Source organism: Haliotis asinina, chromosome 5, assembly GCF_037392515.1.
Source record: "Haliotis asinina isolate JCU_RB_2024 chromosome 5, JCU_Hal_asi_v2, whole genome shotgun sequence".
In the NCBI taxonomy this organism is placed as follows: Eukaryota; Metazoa; Mollusca; class Gastropoda; order Lepetellida; family Haliotidae; genus Haliotis; species Haliotis asinina.
In genome coordinates, this window is record NC_090284.1 from 77,521,468 (window position 1) to 77,541,159 (window position 19,692).

General features: G+C 41.9%; 1 protein-coding gene across 1 annotated transcript in view; it reads left to right on the forward strand.

Moving 5' to 3' along the window:
* The window catches only part of LOC137284045 (probable chitinase 10), a 40,767-nt gene that overhangs the window by 16,202 nt on the left and 4,873 nt on the right, over positions 1-19,692 (forward strand). The window contains exons 11-17 of the mRNA XM_067815703.1: positions 96-137; positions 4,010-4,158; positions 9,423-9,650; positions 10,831-11,010; positions 14,094-14,335; positions 15,286-15,410; positions 17,096-17,210. Coding sequence (XP_067671804.1) covers positions 96-137; positions 4,010-4,158; positions 9,423-9,650; positions 10,831-11,010; positions 14,094-14,335; positions 15,286-15,410; positions 17,096-17,210 — 1,081 coding nt within the window. The remainder of the gene's footprint in view (positions 1-95; positions 138-4,009; positions 4,159-9,422; positions 9,651-10,830; positions 11,011-14,093; positions 14,336-15,285; positions 15,411-17,095; positions 17,211-19,692) is intronic.

Sequence of the window (19,692 nt, forward strand, 5' to 3'; positions counted from 1 at the left end):
ATTCAGACGGGTATATGCTGAAGGGGATGTTTTATAGCCACTGTTTGCTTTCATATAAACTTGCCGGAGACATTTCGTTTGTGATCGTTAACAAGCGAGTCACCCACACAGAACACATCTCGAGACACTGACGAAAGGTAATATTTTTCATATTTTGTCAGTTGAATCAAACGTATAAAAGTGTTGAAAGCGGTATTGTTCAAGATTCCCTTCGGACAACTAGAGAACGACGCCGACTATTTGCGAAAAAGAAAAAGAATATTTTCCCGATCCACGTCAATACTAAAGAGTAGTGCTGAAACATGTAAATAGAAGGCTTGATATCCTGCCCGTTATATGCAGGTATATGCAATGAGACAGGTAACTGTCTATATATAAAAAATTATCTAACTGCACCTGAAATCTAAATTATTTGTAAATTGAGTGAGTGACCGAGTGAGGTTAGTTTTACGCCCCACTCAGCAATATTCCAGCCATATAAAGGCATTCTGTAAATAATCGAGTCTGACCCGGATAATCCAATGATCAACAGAATGAACATCGGTCTGGGCAACTGGGAACAGATGACATGTCTCAACCAAGTCAGTGAGCCTGACCACCCGATCCCGCTTGTTGCCTCTTACGACAAGCGTATTTATAGCATGCCAAATGTTTGCTTAGGAATGTAAACCGTTTGAGATACACGGGTCATACCGGTAGGGAATACGCCATGATAAAGGAATGATGATCTGTTTGGTCTGATACACGGGTCATACCGGTAGGGAATACGCAAGGATAAAAGAAATGATGATCTATTTGATCTGTAGTTCTAATGACGTTTTCGTAAAGAGTCATATGTGCGACAAATACGGTTCATGCAATGAATCTATTCGTAAAATAACTGCAAAAGAAAATGTCACAAATATTTTGGAGATTACAAAGTTATTCCATCTGTATCGTAATCTGTGGAATATTGGAGAATGTTCTCATCAGATTATTGTCTTGTCATCTTCTATCGGCATAAACATGGAACACCACTGAAACATCGGCTACTTTTGGCACTATTTTCACAGGGCATACCAATCCAAACTGAATTTCATTTTCAGTTCCATGATACAGGTATCAAATTGTTTTTACACCATATATCACGACGAATATTCTCCAACCTTTAACAAAGTAAGCATATATCTACCTTTTACCATACATTTCGAGGATATATGTATAATAGTTCATAGCACAAGAAAGGCTTTGAAGTAAACGAACTCAACATCAACTACATTCTAGTTCGTTTCGAGTAATTCGACACCTCAGATCAGAATACAATTTATAACTGAGAAACATTTTATATGGCAGTGTTATTCATTGTAAAATCAAGATCAAGAATATTACACTGTGTCTGTTGACCTTCGGTAGACTAGGCATGAATAAAATATATTGTGTCCGACTTGTGCTGTGTTTCGAGTGAATGTCCGGGGAGGGACGACAAGCTGCTACAATCGTATTTAACCGTTCCTACAATACCAACTACACAGAAAATAAGATACTTTATGGATGTGAACATTGTTATAAGATATTAGCATTACAGGCAGTCATCCATACATTTGTATTTCCTCATTATCCACCAACTGAAATGCCACAGATGAAACAGATGACCTACCCTGCAAATACTTTAGAAACGCCAGGAACAGTTATACTATGCATGTATATAAGGGGCACGTCTTTGCATCTGTCATCCTACATAACAAGAAGTCCAGGGGTTCTGCAGCCATCACTTCCACCCGGAATACTCAGCCGGTGCCTGTTGGTCTGGTCACTGTTACAATGCTTGAAATATTACCCTTCACTGTCTTTATGATTATATTCATTGTTTTATTTCCAAAGTGCATTTGATGTCACCAACAATTAAATCTCTGGCTATTTTTTGAGGGATATAATGAAGAGATCAAACCTATATTCCATATTTATTTCAACACGGGTACCTAGCACCACGACCTACCCATGCACCACATACTATCAACTACACTGTTACGTGCCATAAGGAGGTTCCCTTCAACATGGCCACCACCGCTGTAATTCCTCCTCTCATACATACATACATACATGCATGCATGCATGCATACATACATACATACATACATACATACATACATACATACATACATACATACATACATACATACATACATACATACATACATACATACATACATACATACATACATACATACATACATACATACTTTTTTGTGGATTTTGAATTTTTTCCAACCATTTCTGTTGATAAATATCGTTGAAAATTCAACCTTTTGTTCAAACAAAGGGATTTTATTTAGTTGATAAAAAGTAGGTGTTTGACATCTGTTATCAAAATCCTTTTACCTTCTTTGTCATGTTGTAACATCATGTTATTTTATCGTTCTTCAGTACACGGCAGGGCGACATACCTATTCAGTGTGCATACGCTCTGACGTGAGAAGATACACGGAAACTGTCTAACACCCATGTGTCCAGCTTTACCAAACAGGCAGACAAATACAACTTTTCAGTGGAATGAAAGTAAATCACCGAATCCTCGCACCATACAGTTGTTCAGTCAGTAGTCTTATGTTTGATCTTAACATCAAATGTCCTGGAAAGGGTCATGTTTAACTTAGACGGTCTCTTTTACACTAGATAATGCTGATATGAAATTTCTTCGTTCATGGCAATGAAATATGCTGGTCAGAACTTCCGATGAGATTTAGGAAGCGGAGTCTGTTTGCTGGCCTGAGATGCGGAATTGTGCACGACAGTTGCTCACCATTTATATCTAAATATTACTGGGTTTAGAACAGACTTATTTCCAAGTTACATTAGTACATATAAATACTCATAAACTATGACCCGTTGACACAAGTGCTTTACATCCTCTTAGATCAGTAAATCAATGTTTTCCAGTAATCAGCCACATCACCAGTCACTATTCATTACCATCACATAAGCATCAAGTGTATCAACACAACACTAGTACTGACCATTTTGGACATGGTCCATCTTATTTTCAATATTTACTATACTGGCGTCTATTACACCTTGTAGTGTCCAGAAGTGGTTACTCTCATCGTTTCAAAGTTTTTGTTCGACCTTAGTCATATGTTCTATGAGATTTGGTAATGTAAAATAAGCATTATGAAAGTTGCTGTAGATTTTGTTAGATCAGGTTAGAGCTTAAAGACCATTTCAATATGAATTTGTTTTCGTTAATCTCGGAAGCAATTTTTACAATTTTATAATTCACCCAAATGGATTCGCCTCTTGTAAAAGTTAACGGGTTTGTCTGTGACAGAGCAATCACACATCACAATGCAGTGTGGGTTCAATGTTATGGTGTCATTATGTATCAGCATGGTTCGTATACGGCAGTAGTTAAAGCGGAATTCAGTCAGTAAAGGAACTTGGTTTGAAGTCAACAAACAAAGCAATGTGACAGGTAATTTTAAGTGCATTCTAAAATAAACGAAGTTTCCAAATTTATATAAACTCTTACAAGGCATTACAGTGGTAGTAAAGGATGGGAGGAGGTATGACAGTGGTAGTAAAGGATGGAAGGAGGTAGGACAGTGGTAGTAAAGGGTGGGAGGAGGAACTACAGTGGTAGTAAAGGATGGAAGGAAGTAGGACAGTGGTAGTACAGGATGGGAGGGGGTATGACAGTGGTAGTAAAGGGTGGGAGGGGTATGACAGTGGTAGTATATGATGGGAGGGAGCGTAATCGTGATAGTAAAGGATGGGAGGAGGTATGATAGTGGTAGTAAAGGATGGGAGGAGGGAGATCATAGCAATAATGATTTTTTTCTCTTAAAAATGGTCAAGTTTCAAAATAGTAGCCCCTGTTGAGTATCCATGGTTAGATGATCTTGACACAGGTGCCGGTCTTCTGGCAAATTGAAACGAAATGTGAGACGTGGTTCAAGAGAAGGCACATTTCATATAGCAAGGAACTTGAGTCAGAGTGACGCTTTAACCTGTACAACCTTCTGTGTCTAAACAGAACACGCCGCTGCACCCTGCTGACTGCCCACCGTATGCTAGACATGGAATATAACAGTAGATTAAGGTTTGTACAACATCAGTATTTACAGGTGTGGATGATGGTTCTCCGTGTGTTCGCTGTGCTGTGTCTCCTCCCGCTATACTCAGGTATGTTCCTACGCATTGCTCATAGTGTGAATTCCACGATTGCGTGACAATGACTTTTTCCGAAAATATGTTCTCTTTTTCACTCAGCAATATACTCTCATCCTCACACACACGCACGCACGCACGTACACACACACACCACCACGATCACCACCACCACCACCACCAAGAGTAACAACCAAACAAACGGGGCGGTGGGGTAGCCTAGTAGTTAAAGCGTTCGCTCGTCACGCCGAAGACCCGGGTTCGATTCCCAACATGGGTACAATGTGTGAGGCCCATTTTGTGGTGTCCCCCGCCGTGATATCGCTGGAATATTGCTAAAAGCGGCGTAAAACCAAACTCACTCACTCACCAAACAAACTGCAAAAGAAAAGAAAAAAACCCAAAACGCCAAATAAATAGAAAACACAAAAAGGGTAGACTTCATAGACTTATGCAGTTCATGCCGTGACTGTGTATTCTTGACTTTGGGAGGCTACTGCCCTGTAGACGCCCCCATTTGTGTGATGTTATCCACACGTTACTTTTGGAATAAGTTTAACACGAAGGGAAGCAGTTATGTTACTTGTAGAATATTTGTATACTATGGGTATAATGGTTTGTTGATTATTTTCAAAATACAGCTTGTTATATTTATGATATAAATACTTTTAGACACTTAGTACAATCAGATCTGGAATGACAGCTTATGACCTTTAAACAACTCACTGTATTTCCCCAGAAAATCTTCTGGAGAATCAACACTTCTATCAAATGTTTAATTAATCTGCTATACGCTGCTAATAACTACGAAAGCCTAATGCTGCCACTTTTGTGGCACGAAATATTTTTTTCAAAAACAGTTCTCGTTACTTCAATTATTTACTCGTTGTTTCGAGTATTTTTTCGTTATTTCAAAAATTTTCTCGTAACTTCAAGTATTTTCTCGTTATTTCAAAAACTTTTCATTGCTTCGATTAATTTTTCGTAAATTCGAGAATTTTCAGTCAAAAACTTGAAATTTCTAATATTTTCTCGTTGCTTCAAGTTACTTTCAAAAACTTGAAATTGCGAATATTTTCTCGTTGCTTCAAGTTTCTTTCAAAAACTTGAAATTGCGAATATTTTCTCGTTGCTTCAAGTTTCAGTCAAAAACATGAAATTTCGAATATTACTCGTTGCTTCGATTATATTTTTCATAATTTCTAAGTTTGATGAAGCTAGCATGTATATTTTAGGAGATCTGCCCCGAGCAAGATGACATCACACACACCCTACAAGCTACACCCTACACCCTACACCACCCAAGTTTCAGTGGTCATAAAACAAACTTTCAGTTCAATAGGGAGGATGCGCACCCTTGCAACCGCGGTATCTTCCCATAAGGCAGACCTCACAAAAGACAGACCGCTTAAAACAACACACTTTAGGGGTGGTTGCATAAGGCTTATTTAAGCTGATAACAATAACATGTGCCCAGATATGGAAACTATAGTTTTTTTTAATTCGTGTAATGAATTGTGATTTTTATATCAAGACTTTTTATATTAAAAGTGCTTGAGAACATTCTAAGCTTCTCAAGCAACTTAGTTCTCGACTACTTTTCACTCTAACTACAAGTGAACTAAGAAAGATGGAAAGGTGTTGTTACTATACTCTGTAGTGACTGGTAGAAGAACAAACAGAATTTTCATTCTTTTCTCAAAAACACGAAAGGTGAAACATAGAACATACATGTATATGTGAATATGATTAATATATTTACATGATATCATTTGAAAAGGCACATTGTTTCATATATTTGGATAATTTGAGAGTGAGTGGTTGATAATCACATTTCATGAGAAAAATACATGTACAGGTAGAGGGATTCACACAGAAATATTTTGTTGAAAAATATTCGTTGTTGTTCGACAAGTGGTGGGCATATTAGTAAAACATGGAATTCGTCACATATGGCTTGACTACAAAGATTACAAAGTCGGCTTTCTTTCAAATCATTCAGACAGCGCCCTGTTTCCATTGGTAACCTATGATTTGTTGTCCTAAATTTGGTCAGTGAAATTCTACTTTGCAAGGTTAATTTAAGATAAGGTTCTGGAATAAGTGCAATTTCATACATTGTGAAATGAAATCCTTCTGATGAGTGAGTATCGCTTGAATTCCAAGATTGAACAGACTGTATACTATGTACTGACTCCAAGTGAACTCATTAATGGTATAGGGGTGGAGAGCATGGCTGAGCTAATTAGTGCACTCACTGAATTTATCTTACAAGAGGTCTGTCATTTTGGAGTGAACCGCAAATAAGACTTAACTATGAAATGATACCATATATTCGATAACTTTGAGGATTTGACTGAAGTCAATTTCCTCAAAAAGCATAGTTATCATTTTGGTATGAATATCAGTACGAATTGGTTTGCTTCAGTCTCCACATACAACATGTGGCGAAGCAGTATTCTTGAAAATATTAAATGAACAATTTCAAAAACACTTAAAGTTGCATATGGCCAGAGGTCGTATAACCATTTCTAAACCTAATGTTGTCTTTTTAATCAGGACACATACCACAATTTTCAACGAAAAAGCTTAATTAAGCCTTGTGCAACCAACCATAAAATGTGTTGTTTAAAGTGGTCTGTTGATACCGTCCCAAGCATATTTCCTAAACTGTTCATGATAACTTCTTCAGACTAGGAGAACGTATCAAGCATGTTAGATAGGTATGCCATTTGGGGTTTAAACCCAGATATGAACCTTTTGCGGTTTCCACCCAAATGTGACTTTGGCTGTGGATATGAGGATGTCATGTTGTTCTTAGAAGATTTCCTTAAACTATACATGCTAGCTTCATGAAATTTGGCACACATACCAAGCATGATCCATAGATATGCCATTTGATGGTTATACTCAGATATGAATTATATTTTTGCTGTATCCATGGACACGTGACTTAGGCTGTGACTATGAGGGTGTCATCTTGCTCGGAGCAAATCTCCTAAAATATACATGCTACCTCCATCAAATTTAGAAATTAAGAAAAAGGAATCGAAGCAACGAGTAATATTCGAAATTTCATGTTTTTGACTGAAACTTGAAGCAACGAGTAATATTCGAAATTTCATGTTTTTGACTGAAACTTGAAGCAACGAGAAAATATTCGAAATTTCAAGTTTTTGACTGAAACTTGAAGCAACGAGTAAATATTCGAAATTTCAAGTTTTTGACTGAAACTTGAAACAACGAGAAAATGTTCGAAATTTCAATTTTTGACTGAAACTTGAAGCAACGAGAAAATATTCGAAATTTCAAGCTTTTGAAAGAAACTTGAAGCAACGAGAAAATACTCGAAATTTCAAGTTTTTGACGGAAACTTGAAGCAACGAGAAAATATTCGCAATTTCAAGTTTTTGAAAGAAACTTGAAGCGACGAGAAAATATTCGAAGTAACGAGAAAATAATCGAAGCGACGAAAAAGAAGCAATGAAATTTTTTTTGAAATAACGAGAAAATACTTGAAGTTACGAGAAAAGCATTGAAATAACGAAAAAATACTCGAAGCAACGAGTAAATAATTGAAGTAACGAGAACTTTTTTTGAAAAAAATATTTCGTGCTACAAAAGTGGCAGCATTAGGCTTTCGTAAATAACAAACCCCAAGGTCGATGTAATGTGGTTTCATGAAGCCTCTGCTATCAACAGTAAATTGTCTTAATGAATGCAGCGCCCTGTTTTAGTTGTGTCCAGTTTTGGTATGTAGAATTAGTGTGCAGCAAGCCGGTTTCTGGACTCATCGCTGAACTCTTCAGACCCAGGTTGTTACAGTTTAAAATTTTAAAAAGAGGAAGATTTTACTGTCTCATCACTGACTTCTCCAGGCTTATTACATTAAGGTACGTAGTTCTCGTGACAATGTCTCATGCTGCATTGAGTGTACTAATGACTAATGCCCAGCTCTCGTGGTGACAATGTGTCATTTTGTATTGAGTGTACTAATGACTAATGCGCAGTTCTCGTGGTGACAATTGTATCATGCTGTAATGAGTGTACTAATCACTAATGCCCAGCTCTCGTGGTGACAATATGTCATTTTGTATTGAGTGTACTAATGACTAAAGCGCAGTTTGAATCACGTCATACAACACATATTTTCCAGTTAGATTATCTATAGGGGTGTTTAAGTGTTTACCTACTAATTTGTTCCCGTTGAGCATGTCTTTTAAACTCAGATATATTATATTTGAGCTATTTGAGCGTGGGATATACTGTGTTACTGATCTGACTGCCTGTTGCTGATTTGTTTTGTACACCGCCCTCAACCAAGTATCCATTCCCGTTAGTCGCCTCTTACTACAAGTGTGCGTTGCTGCATGAGTTGTAACCCATATGATCACGGGGGTGTTGATCTGAAACCCTGGGAACCACTTATTAATATGGTATAAATATAACTTTCTAAAATGTGAAAGTTGGATTATGCTTTGCCTGGGGTAGCAGGCTGGAAACATTGATATAGACAGATATAGGATACAACATAATCTCTTTCAGTCATCACAAGTATGCTTGAAGGCATTACTACATCGCGTATACTCTATGAATATGGAAACGCTGTTACGTTGAGGTGACCCAAATATTTGAGAACATATTCTAGATTTAGATATGACAGTGTCAACCTTCCTTTTGAGATAGTCAGATATGACTATATAAATAGTGACAGGTGCCATTCTAACTGAAAAAAACACTTAAGCATGATGCATCTTTGTGCAGCTTTGGAACATGTTCTTAGCATATTCAGTAGTAAGTATATTGCAGTCAATGAATATGCAGTGTTTGGCTTTTACTTAACATACTCAGAGAACAACTCAATTGTCGGGTAAACAATGCGGAGAGTTGTATGGAGATACAACTTCTATAATGTAATATGAACGACATTTCGGTGTAACTAGTAAGTAACACCCTTATCAAGCAGGTGAAACACAATGAACTGCTAACTGCCTTTATGCATAGAGTGTGTGTTAGTTTAGGGTATGTTTGCACATGAAGGCAGTTGCTATGGGGAATTATTGGGAAGAAGCCAGTGATATAAGGGTCAATGTGATTGAGATTACTTGGTGATGGGCTGGTTCTAGGCAGTAGGATGTGTAATATTTTTGCTCTCTGTTCATGGTCAATCGGAGTCTCTTGACACCACTCCAAGAAATTGTCAATCTTATGTACAATACACATGCATGTTTACAATCACGTGCCCTATGTTTAAGTCTGTCTGTCTATATGTTTCCAAGGGGGTTGCACCTACACTGAGGAAGCGGACACTGCAGGTGATCAATCTGACTGGGCTGGTGTCAAAACAGTGGCTTCCACTCAGGAGTGCAAGGACTTCTGTGACGGGACAACCGGGTGCGTGGCAGCGGAGATACGGGGCACTGCCTGCTATGTTTATGTCGTGAACACGGCCAAGGTCCTCAAACCAGGGAACACTTTCCTCACGAAAACCTGCACGAGCAACGGAGGTAGTAAATCTATTGAGTATTTTGACGTAGGGGCATGCTCCTCCCTTAAACCCCGTGTCTCCATCAAATATAAAGTTACCTTCCCTATAAAATAGCGGAGACAAATATCAAATCCATGGCCCTTCTGGTCTGAAAAGGGAGGTGGAGGTAGCCTAGTGGTTACGGCGTTTGTTTGTCACACCACAGACCCTTGTTCGATTCCCCACATGGTTACCAAATGTACAAGCATTAATGAGAAAACTTAGCAGTAGTCGTCAAAACATCATCCTTACATGACGCAGGTCTTACAAACTTTCCCTACGCGAGTTATATAGGTATGGCGAAACCTTCAAAAATATTGACAAACCATCAATACGTCTATTACAGTCGGAAGTTATTATATCTGGACTGGTTTAAAACATGTTGTTTATAGTACTGTATATAATAGAATGTACAGTTTTCATTGAAAACCAATGAAGAATGATTATCTATGAAAAATAGAAGCTCACCCTCGTGTCTACTGATATTAGTTACATACACTTGTTGATAAAGGTTAAAAGGCATGCTTCGAATATTTGTTTATCAACCCGTGTTGATATAATTGACATCAGTAGGCACGAGGGTGAGACTCCGTATATATTCTTCTAGGAAATAACTTTTGTGTAACACTGATTGAAATGGAAGCATTTCTGATTTCACAAGCCTTTATCAGAAGACATTAGGAACGCTTATCAAGACATGTTCATCCTTACATGACGCAAGTCGTACAAAACTCTCTCTGCACGGCTTACTCATATGGGTATGGTGGAAATACTGACTTCCTGCATCTTTATAGCGCTGACCGAAAATCAAAAGGTGGCATTTGTCCTCCACTAATCACATGCCTTTGCTATAACAAAACGTCCATCACAGTACACTGTGTTATTATGTCTTCATGTTTCAGTTGCAGGTTTGACGTTATTACATGAAATAATCTTGATCTCTGTTGATCAGGGGTCGGTATCGTTTGATGTGGATGGCTTCAGATAGTTTCCGTTTGGTAAAGTCAGGTTGGTTGGTTGCCAGTATCGTGTATTCCGTCCAGCTGATACACTTTGGTGATTGCGGTTTGTCTGAATGTGTCCTGAGATAGCAGAAACTGAACTGTACAAGCAAGTAGCTGCTGTCTATATAGAACAGTTGATATCTGTCTGTTGTACAGAGTGCTGCCAGCAGTACGTGAAGGCGTGCTACCTGACCAACTGGTCCCAGTACAGACCAGCCCCTGCACGGTTTGTGCCAAGTAACATCAACGCAACATTGTGCACACACATTCTCTACGCCTTCCTTGACATCGATGCGAGTTCCAAGACAATTGTGTACAGAGAGTGGAACGAGAATGGTCAGTACAATTCTTTTATACATGCCTGTTCGTAATCTGAGAGTGTTGTTGTGTAGGGAAACATGGAGTCTGTGTTGATGTGTGAGGAAACATGGAGTCTGTGTTGTTGTGTGAGGAAACATGGAGTTTGTGTTGTTGTGTGGGGAAACACGGAGTCTGTGTTGTTGTGTGAGGAAACACGGAGTCTGTGTTGTTGTGTGATGAAACATGGAGTCTGTGTTGTTGTGTAGGGAAACATGAAGTCTGTGTTGTTGTGTAGGGAAACATGAAGCCTGTGTTGTTGTGTTGGGAAACACGGAATCTGTGTTGTTGTGTAGGGAAACATGGAGTCTGTGTTGTTGTGTGAGGAGACATGGAGTCTGTGAGTGTTGTGTTGGGGACATGAAATCTGTGAGCATTGTTGTATTGGAAAACACTCACAGGCTCGGTATTTCCCCACACGGAGCCAGTGACTGTTGTTGTGTTTTGAGGAAACACTGAGTCAGCGAGTGTTGTTGTGTGAGGAAACAAGGAGTCTGTGAGTGTTGTTGTATGGGGAAACGCGGAGTCTGCGAGTGTTGTTGTGTGAGTAAATAAGAAGTCTGTGAGTGTGTTGTGTGGGAAACAAGGAGTCTGTGGGTGTTGTTGTGTGGGGAAATAAAGAGTCTGTATGTATTGTTTTGTTTGGGAAACACGGAGTCAGTGAGTGTTGCTGTCTAGGGGGACATGGAGTGCATGAGTGTTGATGTGTGGGGGACATGGAGTCTATGAGCGTTGCTGTCTGGGGTGACATGGAGTCAATGAGTGTTGATGTGTGGGGTTAAATGGAGTATGAGTGTTGCTGCCTGGGGTGACAAGGAGTACATGAGTGTTGATCTGTGGGGGGACATGGAGTCTATGAGCGTTGATGTGTAGAGGGACATGGAGTCTATGAGTGTTGATGTGTGGGCTGACATGGAGTCTATGAGTGTTGATGTGTGCGGGGGACATGGAGTCTATGAGCGTTGATGTGTGGGCTGACAGTGAGTCAGTGAGCCTCTACGAATTTGAAGTTGTACCAAAGCCGTAAGACTGTCAGAGTTTGACCAATCGCGAGTCGCGGCTAGAGGAACGTTCTCACGCATTGCGAATGAACACGGCCAGCTTATGCTGCGCACACCGCCTAGGCTTCTAGCCCTGTGAATATTCGACTTTGGATGTACAAACTGAAAAACTTCTTAAGTCCGTAGTCCGTAGACATGTCGTATGTGCCTTGCTCGATCCTCACACTTCGTGTCTTTTCCGTGAAGCCAGCTTGTGGTTGGTCAAACATTTTTCAGAGGCTGTGAGTCCTTCTAGGAATTCTTTCCGTTTCTCCATTACCTTGCTTTAGACATATTGTGTTGTTGGCTAAACTTACAGTCCTAGTTTGTTCATGTGTGATCGTGATCCACGACAAATGGGAACTTTTGAGTGATGGTGTCTACTGAGATTTGATGATGCTTCAAACAGCATGGCGGCCTCACGATTCCCGTACAGTCTCAAGACATCGTTGGCATGGATTTGCGCCTCCCTGCTTCAAGGGCCAATGCAAAATTAGCACGACCCCACATGATTGTGTGAACCCAAACCCCTTAGCCCGTAGCCATCTACGATGATCTAAATGTCACGCGGAGTATCCTAGACCAATTTATTGTACGGCACCTGGGGCAAATTGTAAGTTATGCGTAATCTGATACTGTTTTCTACTTCTGATATACATGCTACGAGGGGATGTTAATACGTTTTGAGCCTTGCATAGAAAAACACAAAATATTGGTATGAACCACATTTATTTTTCAACATGGTCCCCTTGTGAGTCAAGACACTTATTCCATCTTTTCTGCCAGGCGCTGATGCCATCTCTGTAGAAGGCGCCATTTTGGTCCTCAAAGCAAGCCTCAATAGTAGCAATAAGCTCATTATCATCCTGACATCTACGACCACGCAAGTGTTTCTTGAGATTTGGGAACAGATGGTAATCACTTGGTGCCAGGTCTGGAGAGTAGGGGGGATGCGGCATGATTTCGTACCCGCATTCCTGGACAGCAGCGGCTGCAACGCGAGAAGTGTGTACAGGAGCATTGTCTTGATGTAGAAGAATACCACGTCTGATCTTGCCCCGGCGCTTCTCCTTGATTGACTGTCGCACTTGCCTCAACAAGTTAGCGTAATATTCCCCATTCATTGTTCTTCCTTTTGGTAAGTAATCTATGTGGATGACGCCTTTGCTATCCCAGAAGACTGTCGCCATTACGTTCTGCACTGATCTGGAGGCTTTGAACTTTTTGGTCCTGGGAGAAGTGACATGTTTCCATTCCATGGATTCTTGTTTGCTCTCAGGATCATAGTGGTGGATCCAGGTTTCATCACAGGTTACTAGCCTAAAGTGAAAATCTTCTGGATTCTTGTTGTATCCGGTTAGCATGGAATTGCTTATGGTGACCCTTGTTTGCTTCATTTCATCTGTAAGCATTCTTGGCAACCATCTTGCGCATACCTTAGACATGACGAGATGTTCATGAAAAATTGTCTCGACGTGTGAATTGCCTGTGGTCTCCTCTAACTCGTGGAGTGTGATTCGACGATTTTCCAGCACAAGTCTATGCACTCTGTCAATGTTTTCCTGACTAGTGCTTGTTGTTGGGCGACCTGGGCGGGTGTCATCTTCAAGACTCTCTCTACCATTCTTAAATTCATTCACCCATCGTTTGATGGTAGCAGATGAAGGGGAAGACTTCCCATAAACTGCTGAAAGCCTTTCTTCAATGTTCTTCGCCGAGTTTCCTTCAAGAACTAAAAACTTAATTACTGCCCTATACACAATTTTATTCATTTTCACTGCCGTGACGGGGGTCTCTTTCTGTGAATGTGAGCTGTTGAATAACTTCTGAGAGTAGGATACCAAAGCTTATATATCACATCAGCTACACCCCAAGGTTCAATGTCGTACTATAGGCTGTGACACCTGGGTGTGAAAAATGCTCAAGGCTCAAAACATATTGACATCCAGTCGTATCTAGGTTCTAACTAACTCATTGATGCAGACTTTTGGTTTGATTTGGTGACACGGGATCCTTGGTTAGTTATGTTACAGCAACTACGTGCCGTCAGACAGATCAACCCGGACCTGAAGCTTCTTGCTGCACTGGGTGGTTGGCAGCGTATACAAGGCTTTATTGGTGTCACACAGACTTCAACTGACATGCAAGACTTTGCCGTCAACGCCATAAACTTCATACGCGTTCACGGCCTCGACGGGCTCGACATAGACTGGGAATATCCGTCCATGACCGGCCACAAGGCGCAGCACACGGAACTGATGGAGGTCTGTTGATCAGAAGGCCCCTATAGCTAGATCCTCTAACAAAGCCAGGGCCAAGTTCAAGGTCAAAGTGTTTATTGCCTGAAAGGCCATTGGCCTATATACAATCCATAGATACAATATGTGAATCTAATTCATGCTGCTGTAGTCATTGATTCAATTGTTTATATACATTTATATTAACATTCAGTGTGCAGGTAGAACAATCACACACTATCAATGCCAGATCAAACAAAATTGCTTTATTTTTGGAAGCCATGAGATTAGCGAAAACGGTATAACTGATTTGGACAGTAGTGTTCGCCAAGATATTTTCTTCGCAGTACTTAAAAGTTGGGCATAAAAACATAAAATGGAATTCATTTTTAATTCCAGAACTACACAAAGTGTATAATCGTAAAGACTTATCTGGATCACCTTTTCTACCTTCATTGATTATTAGACTTCTAAGACCTAGCCTAAATCGAACAGCTGCGTTTGTAATATTTTTGATTGAAATACACAGATAAATATTTTTCAGGTTCTAAAGTATCTTTAAAATAGACATAGGTGGCATGACGTGAACTGTCTCTTAAGGTAGATGCCCAGTCTTGCCTAAAGTCATCAATCTAACGTTGTCGATAATCGGTGATGAACGTATCAACATTTTCCACAGATTGTGAGAGTCATATATATTCAAAATCAATAGAGAAGAATAACGTACGGATGTGAGAAGCTCAAGTGAGTTTACCAAGATTATCATAGTGCAATAACATGTTGTAAGCAGGTTTAAGGAGCCGATATGCTGGCATTTCCAAATGTGTAATAGTTTTAGTTTGTTATCATAACATAACTCAGGTTGGAAATCTTGCCATACAGCACGTTTGTTTTCACGCGAATGGTGATGTTGTAAATGACTGGTATGGAACTGGTATGGCCTGAATTTTGAATTTGGTGTGTTTTCTCGGTTGAAGACACTGCGTACCAAGTTTGATGAAGAAGTTCTCACAGGGGACCGGAAGCGCCTTATTCTTGCCGCCGCGGTGTCAGCCGGCCAACCCATCATCGACGGCTCGTACAACATACCGCTGTTATCTAGGTCAGTCGGTAACACAATACATTATACCTCTGTTATCTAGGTCAGTCGGTAACACAATACATTGTATCTCTGTTATCTAGGTCAGCTGGTAACAAAGTACATTATACCTCTGTTATCTAGGTCAGCTGGTAACACAGTACACTATACATGTGTTACCTAGGTCAGCTGGTAACAGTACATTATACCTTTGTTATCTAGGTCAGCTGGTAACACAGTACACTATACCTCTGTTATCTAGGTCAGCTGGTAACACGGTACATTATACCTCTGTTATCTAGGTCAGCTGGAAACACGGTACATTATACCTCTGTTATCCAGGTCAGCTGGAAACACGGTACATTATACCTCTGTTATCTAGGTCAGCTGGAAACACGGTTCATTATACCTATGTTATCTAGGTCAGCTGGAAACACGGTTCATTATACATCTGTTATCTAGGTCAGCTGGAAACACGGTTCATTATACCTCTGTTATCTAGGTCAGCTGGAAACACGGTACATTATATACTAGGCACACAAAGAAACTGTAGATATACGAATTTAAAATCGAAATTCATCACACCTATGTAGACACATAAAGATTTAAACACAGAGATAAGTGACACGTATCTAACATGCATGCACGCGCCACGTTCCGTGACGTCAGTGCTTTCGTCCTTGAGACCTGTAATACGTTGTTGCACGTGCATTCCGGGAAAGAGAAACAGAGCAAATGAATGCCACACAATACTGTCACTTTGGAAAGCTCAACCCCTACCCTTGCTATCGTTCACAACATTAAACGGCTATTGAAACGCAAGGGTAACGTGTGCACAACGTTATGAATCCATTGGGATGGTCCGCTGGGGTATGTCTCAACTACAAGTGGTTGAACATTTCCACTGCCACCGGAACAACATTTCTGCATTGGTGAGGCGAAACGAGAACACAAATGACGTCATCGATCGGCCACGTTCTGGACGTCCACGTGTAACAACGCCAAGACAGGACAGATGGATAAGGGTGACCCATCTCCGCCACAGGTTTCAGACTGCAGCGATGACCGCCCTCCTATTATACCTCTGTTATCTGGTTCGGATTGCTCAACGGTACATTATACCTCTGTTATCTAGGTCAGTAAATTGGATGTATCTCAAAAGATGACGACAACTGGCCGTCATGGTCGTATCCCACCTTCATGCACGCAATAGATTCCTGACAGCTTGGTCGGAAAATCTTCCCAAACCATGGATGCCTTGTGGACTCTCCACAGATGTCGCAATACAACATCTCAACTGCGGAATCCGTATGAGCGGTCTTGGGCGGCCGCTTCTCGATCTTGAGCAGAACTGGTCTGCCGGAATCGATCCTGAAGGCGAGGTATAGCGTTCGGATGAACGTTCAAATATCGTCCAGCTTTACATGTTTTTTTTGTCAGGTTTTCGCCAATATTTCTTCAAACAGTTCTTTGGAAAAGTGAAAAATTTAAAATTGGTCGATTTTGTCGCCTGAGCTTTTTGCAATCACAAAAAGATGGCGTTTTAAGTAAGAAATATTATAATTGTATTGTTTTTTTTTTTGCGCATCTACGTGAGTCCACTATTTTCAAATATTCACATTATTGTTTGAAGAGTGTAGATAGGCAGTGATGTTGTCAAACATGCTATCAGGTTCTGTCATGTGTTGTGATGTTAATTACTGCTGCAGCTACGTGGACTTCCTAAGCATCATGACGTACGACTTCCAGGGAGCGTGGACGTTTCCTCCAGAGGTGGATCACCACAGCCCGCTCTACAACCCTAACAGCGCCATCTACTACACGGTACGTCCTCACTCTCGCCCCATACCTGCACCAAACAGCGCAGCGCCATCTACTACACGGTACGTCCCCACTCTCGCCCCATATCTGCACTAACCAGCGCAGCGCCATCTACTACACGGTACGTCTTCACTCTCGCCCCAATACCTGCACTAACCAGCGCAGCGCCATCTACTACACGGTACGTCCTCACTCTCGCCCCATACCTGCACTAACCAGCGCAGCGCCATCTACTACACGGTACGTCTTCACTCTCGCCCCAATACCTGCACTAACCAGCGCAGCGCCATCTACTACACGGTACGTCCTCACTCTCACCGCATACCTGCACTAACCAGCGCAGCGCCATCTACTACACGGTACGTCCTCACTCTCACCGCATACCTGCACTAACCAGCGCAGCGCCATCTACTACACGGTACGTCTTCACTCTCGCCCCATATCTGCACTAACCAGCGCAGCGCCATCTACTACACGGTACGTCCTCACTCTCGCCCCATACCTGCACTAACCAGCGCAGCGCCATCTACTACACGGTACGTCCTCACTCTCGCCCCATACCTGCACTAACCAGCGCAGCGCCATCTACTACACGGTACGTCCCCACTCTCACCGCATACCTGCACTAACCAGCGCAGCGCCATCTACTACACGGTACGTCCTCACTCTCGCCCCATACCTGCACTAACCAGCGCAGCGCCATCTACTACACGGTACGTCTTCACTCTCGCCCCATATATGCACTAACCAGCGCAGCGCCATCTACTACACGGTACGTCCTCACTCTCGCCCCATATATGCACTAACCAGCGCAGCGCCATCTACTACACGGTACGTCCTCACTCTCGCCCCATATCTGCACTAACCAGCGCAGCGCCATCTACTACACGGTACGTCCTCACTCTCGCCCCATACCTGCACTAACCAGCGCAGCGCCATCTACTACACGGTACGTCCCCACTCTCACCGCATACCTGCACTAACCAGCGCAGCGCCATCTACTACACGGTACGTCCTCACTCTCGCCCCATACCTGCACTAACCAGCGCAGCGCCATCTACTACACGGTACGTCCTCACTCTCGCCCCATACCTGCACTAACCAGCGCAGCGCCATCTACTACACGGTACGTCCTCACTCTCGCCCCATACCTGCACTAACCAGCGCAGCGCCATCTACTACACGGTACGTCCCCACTCTCACCGCATACCTGCACTAACCAGCGCAGCGCCATCTACTACACGGTACGTCCTCACTCTCGCCCCATACCTGCACTAACCAGCGCAGCGCCATCTACTACACGGTACGTCTTCACTCTCGCCCCATATATGCACTAACCAGCGCAGCGCCATCTACTACACGGTACGTCCTCACTCTCGCCCCATATATGCACTAACCAGCGCAGCGCCATCTACTACACGGTACGTCCTCACTCTCGCCCCGTACCTGCACTAACCAGCGCAGCGCCATCTACTACACGGTACGTCCTCACTCTCGCCCCGCACCTGCACTAACCAGCGCTGCGCCATCTACTACACGGTACGTCCTCACTCTCGCCCCATACCTGCACTAACCAGCGCAGCGCCATCTACTACACGGTACGTCCTCACTCTCGCCCCGTACCTGCATTAACTAGCGCGAAGACCCGGACCACGCTCAGACACGTCGCTTGGTTCTGTACCGGTACACTCAAAGGCAGAGGTAATGTTTACAGACATGTAATGTTTTTCATTAGTGATCTTGTGAATGAATGTTTCAAAAGGAACAAGACAGGGAATATGTGCAAATGGTTGAAGAAATGCAATCAAGCAGTTCGTTTTCGAACTGCACGATACTTACAGAAACATGGGCAGCTACCAATGTTCACTTTAAAAGGTCTGACAACCAGACGCTTTGTTCTACCGAGTACGGCCTCAGACAAAATCACTGATCTCATTCTGAAACAAACACAACCTGCCACGCCTGTGAAGGTAACGGGTGGAGAATTATGTGGGCGCTGCTTCCGTCTGGTATCTCGCACTGTTAGGTTTGCTCGTCAGTTCAACGTCCATTTAGGCCGTTCCTGTCGTAACAACTCACTAGTTACGACTCCTGTCAACCAATGGGTTCCAGTCACACACCTTAGACAAGTTCCAGCCAGCAACTCTACTACACAGCTCTGTATCCATGAGGTCGATATAGCTGGTAAATGTTGATTAAACACATCCCATCGTGTTGATTAAATCGTGGAAAGTGACTCCGGAGTGTTCCGATTTCAAACTTTCTCTTTCTCTTTTTCTCTGGTCGACTATTATTAATGTCTGATATTCAATACTTTAACCGGCCTTCTATCTGGCAACTGATGGCAAGTACTTGAATACTTAAAGACATGTTCACAACATACTGCTAGTGCGTGCCAGTGATGAAATGTGTGAAGGGATTGAATTTGTTTAAAGAAGTACATTCTGTATGACAACACTTCAGAGCTATACGTTACTCATTCAGC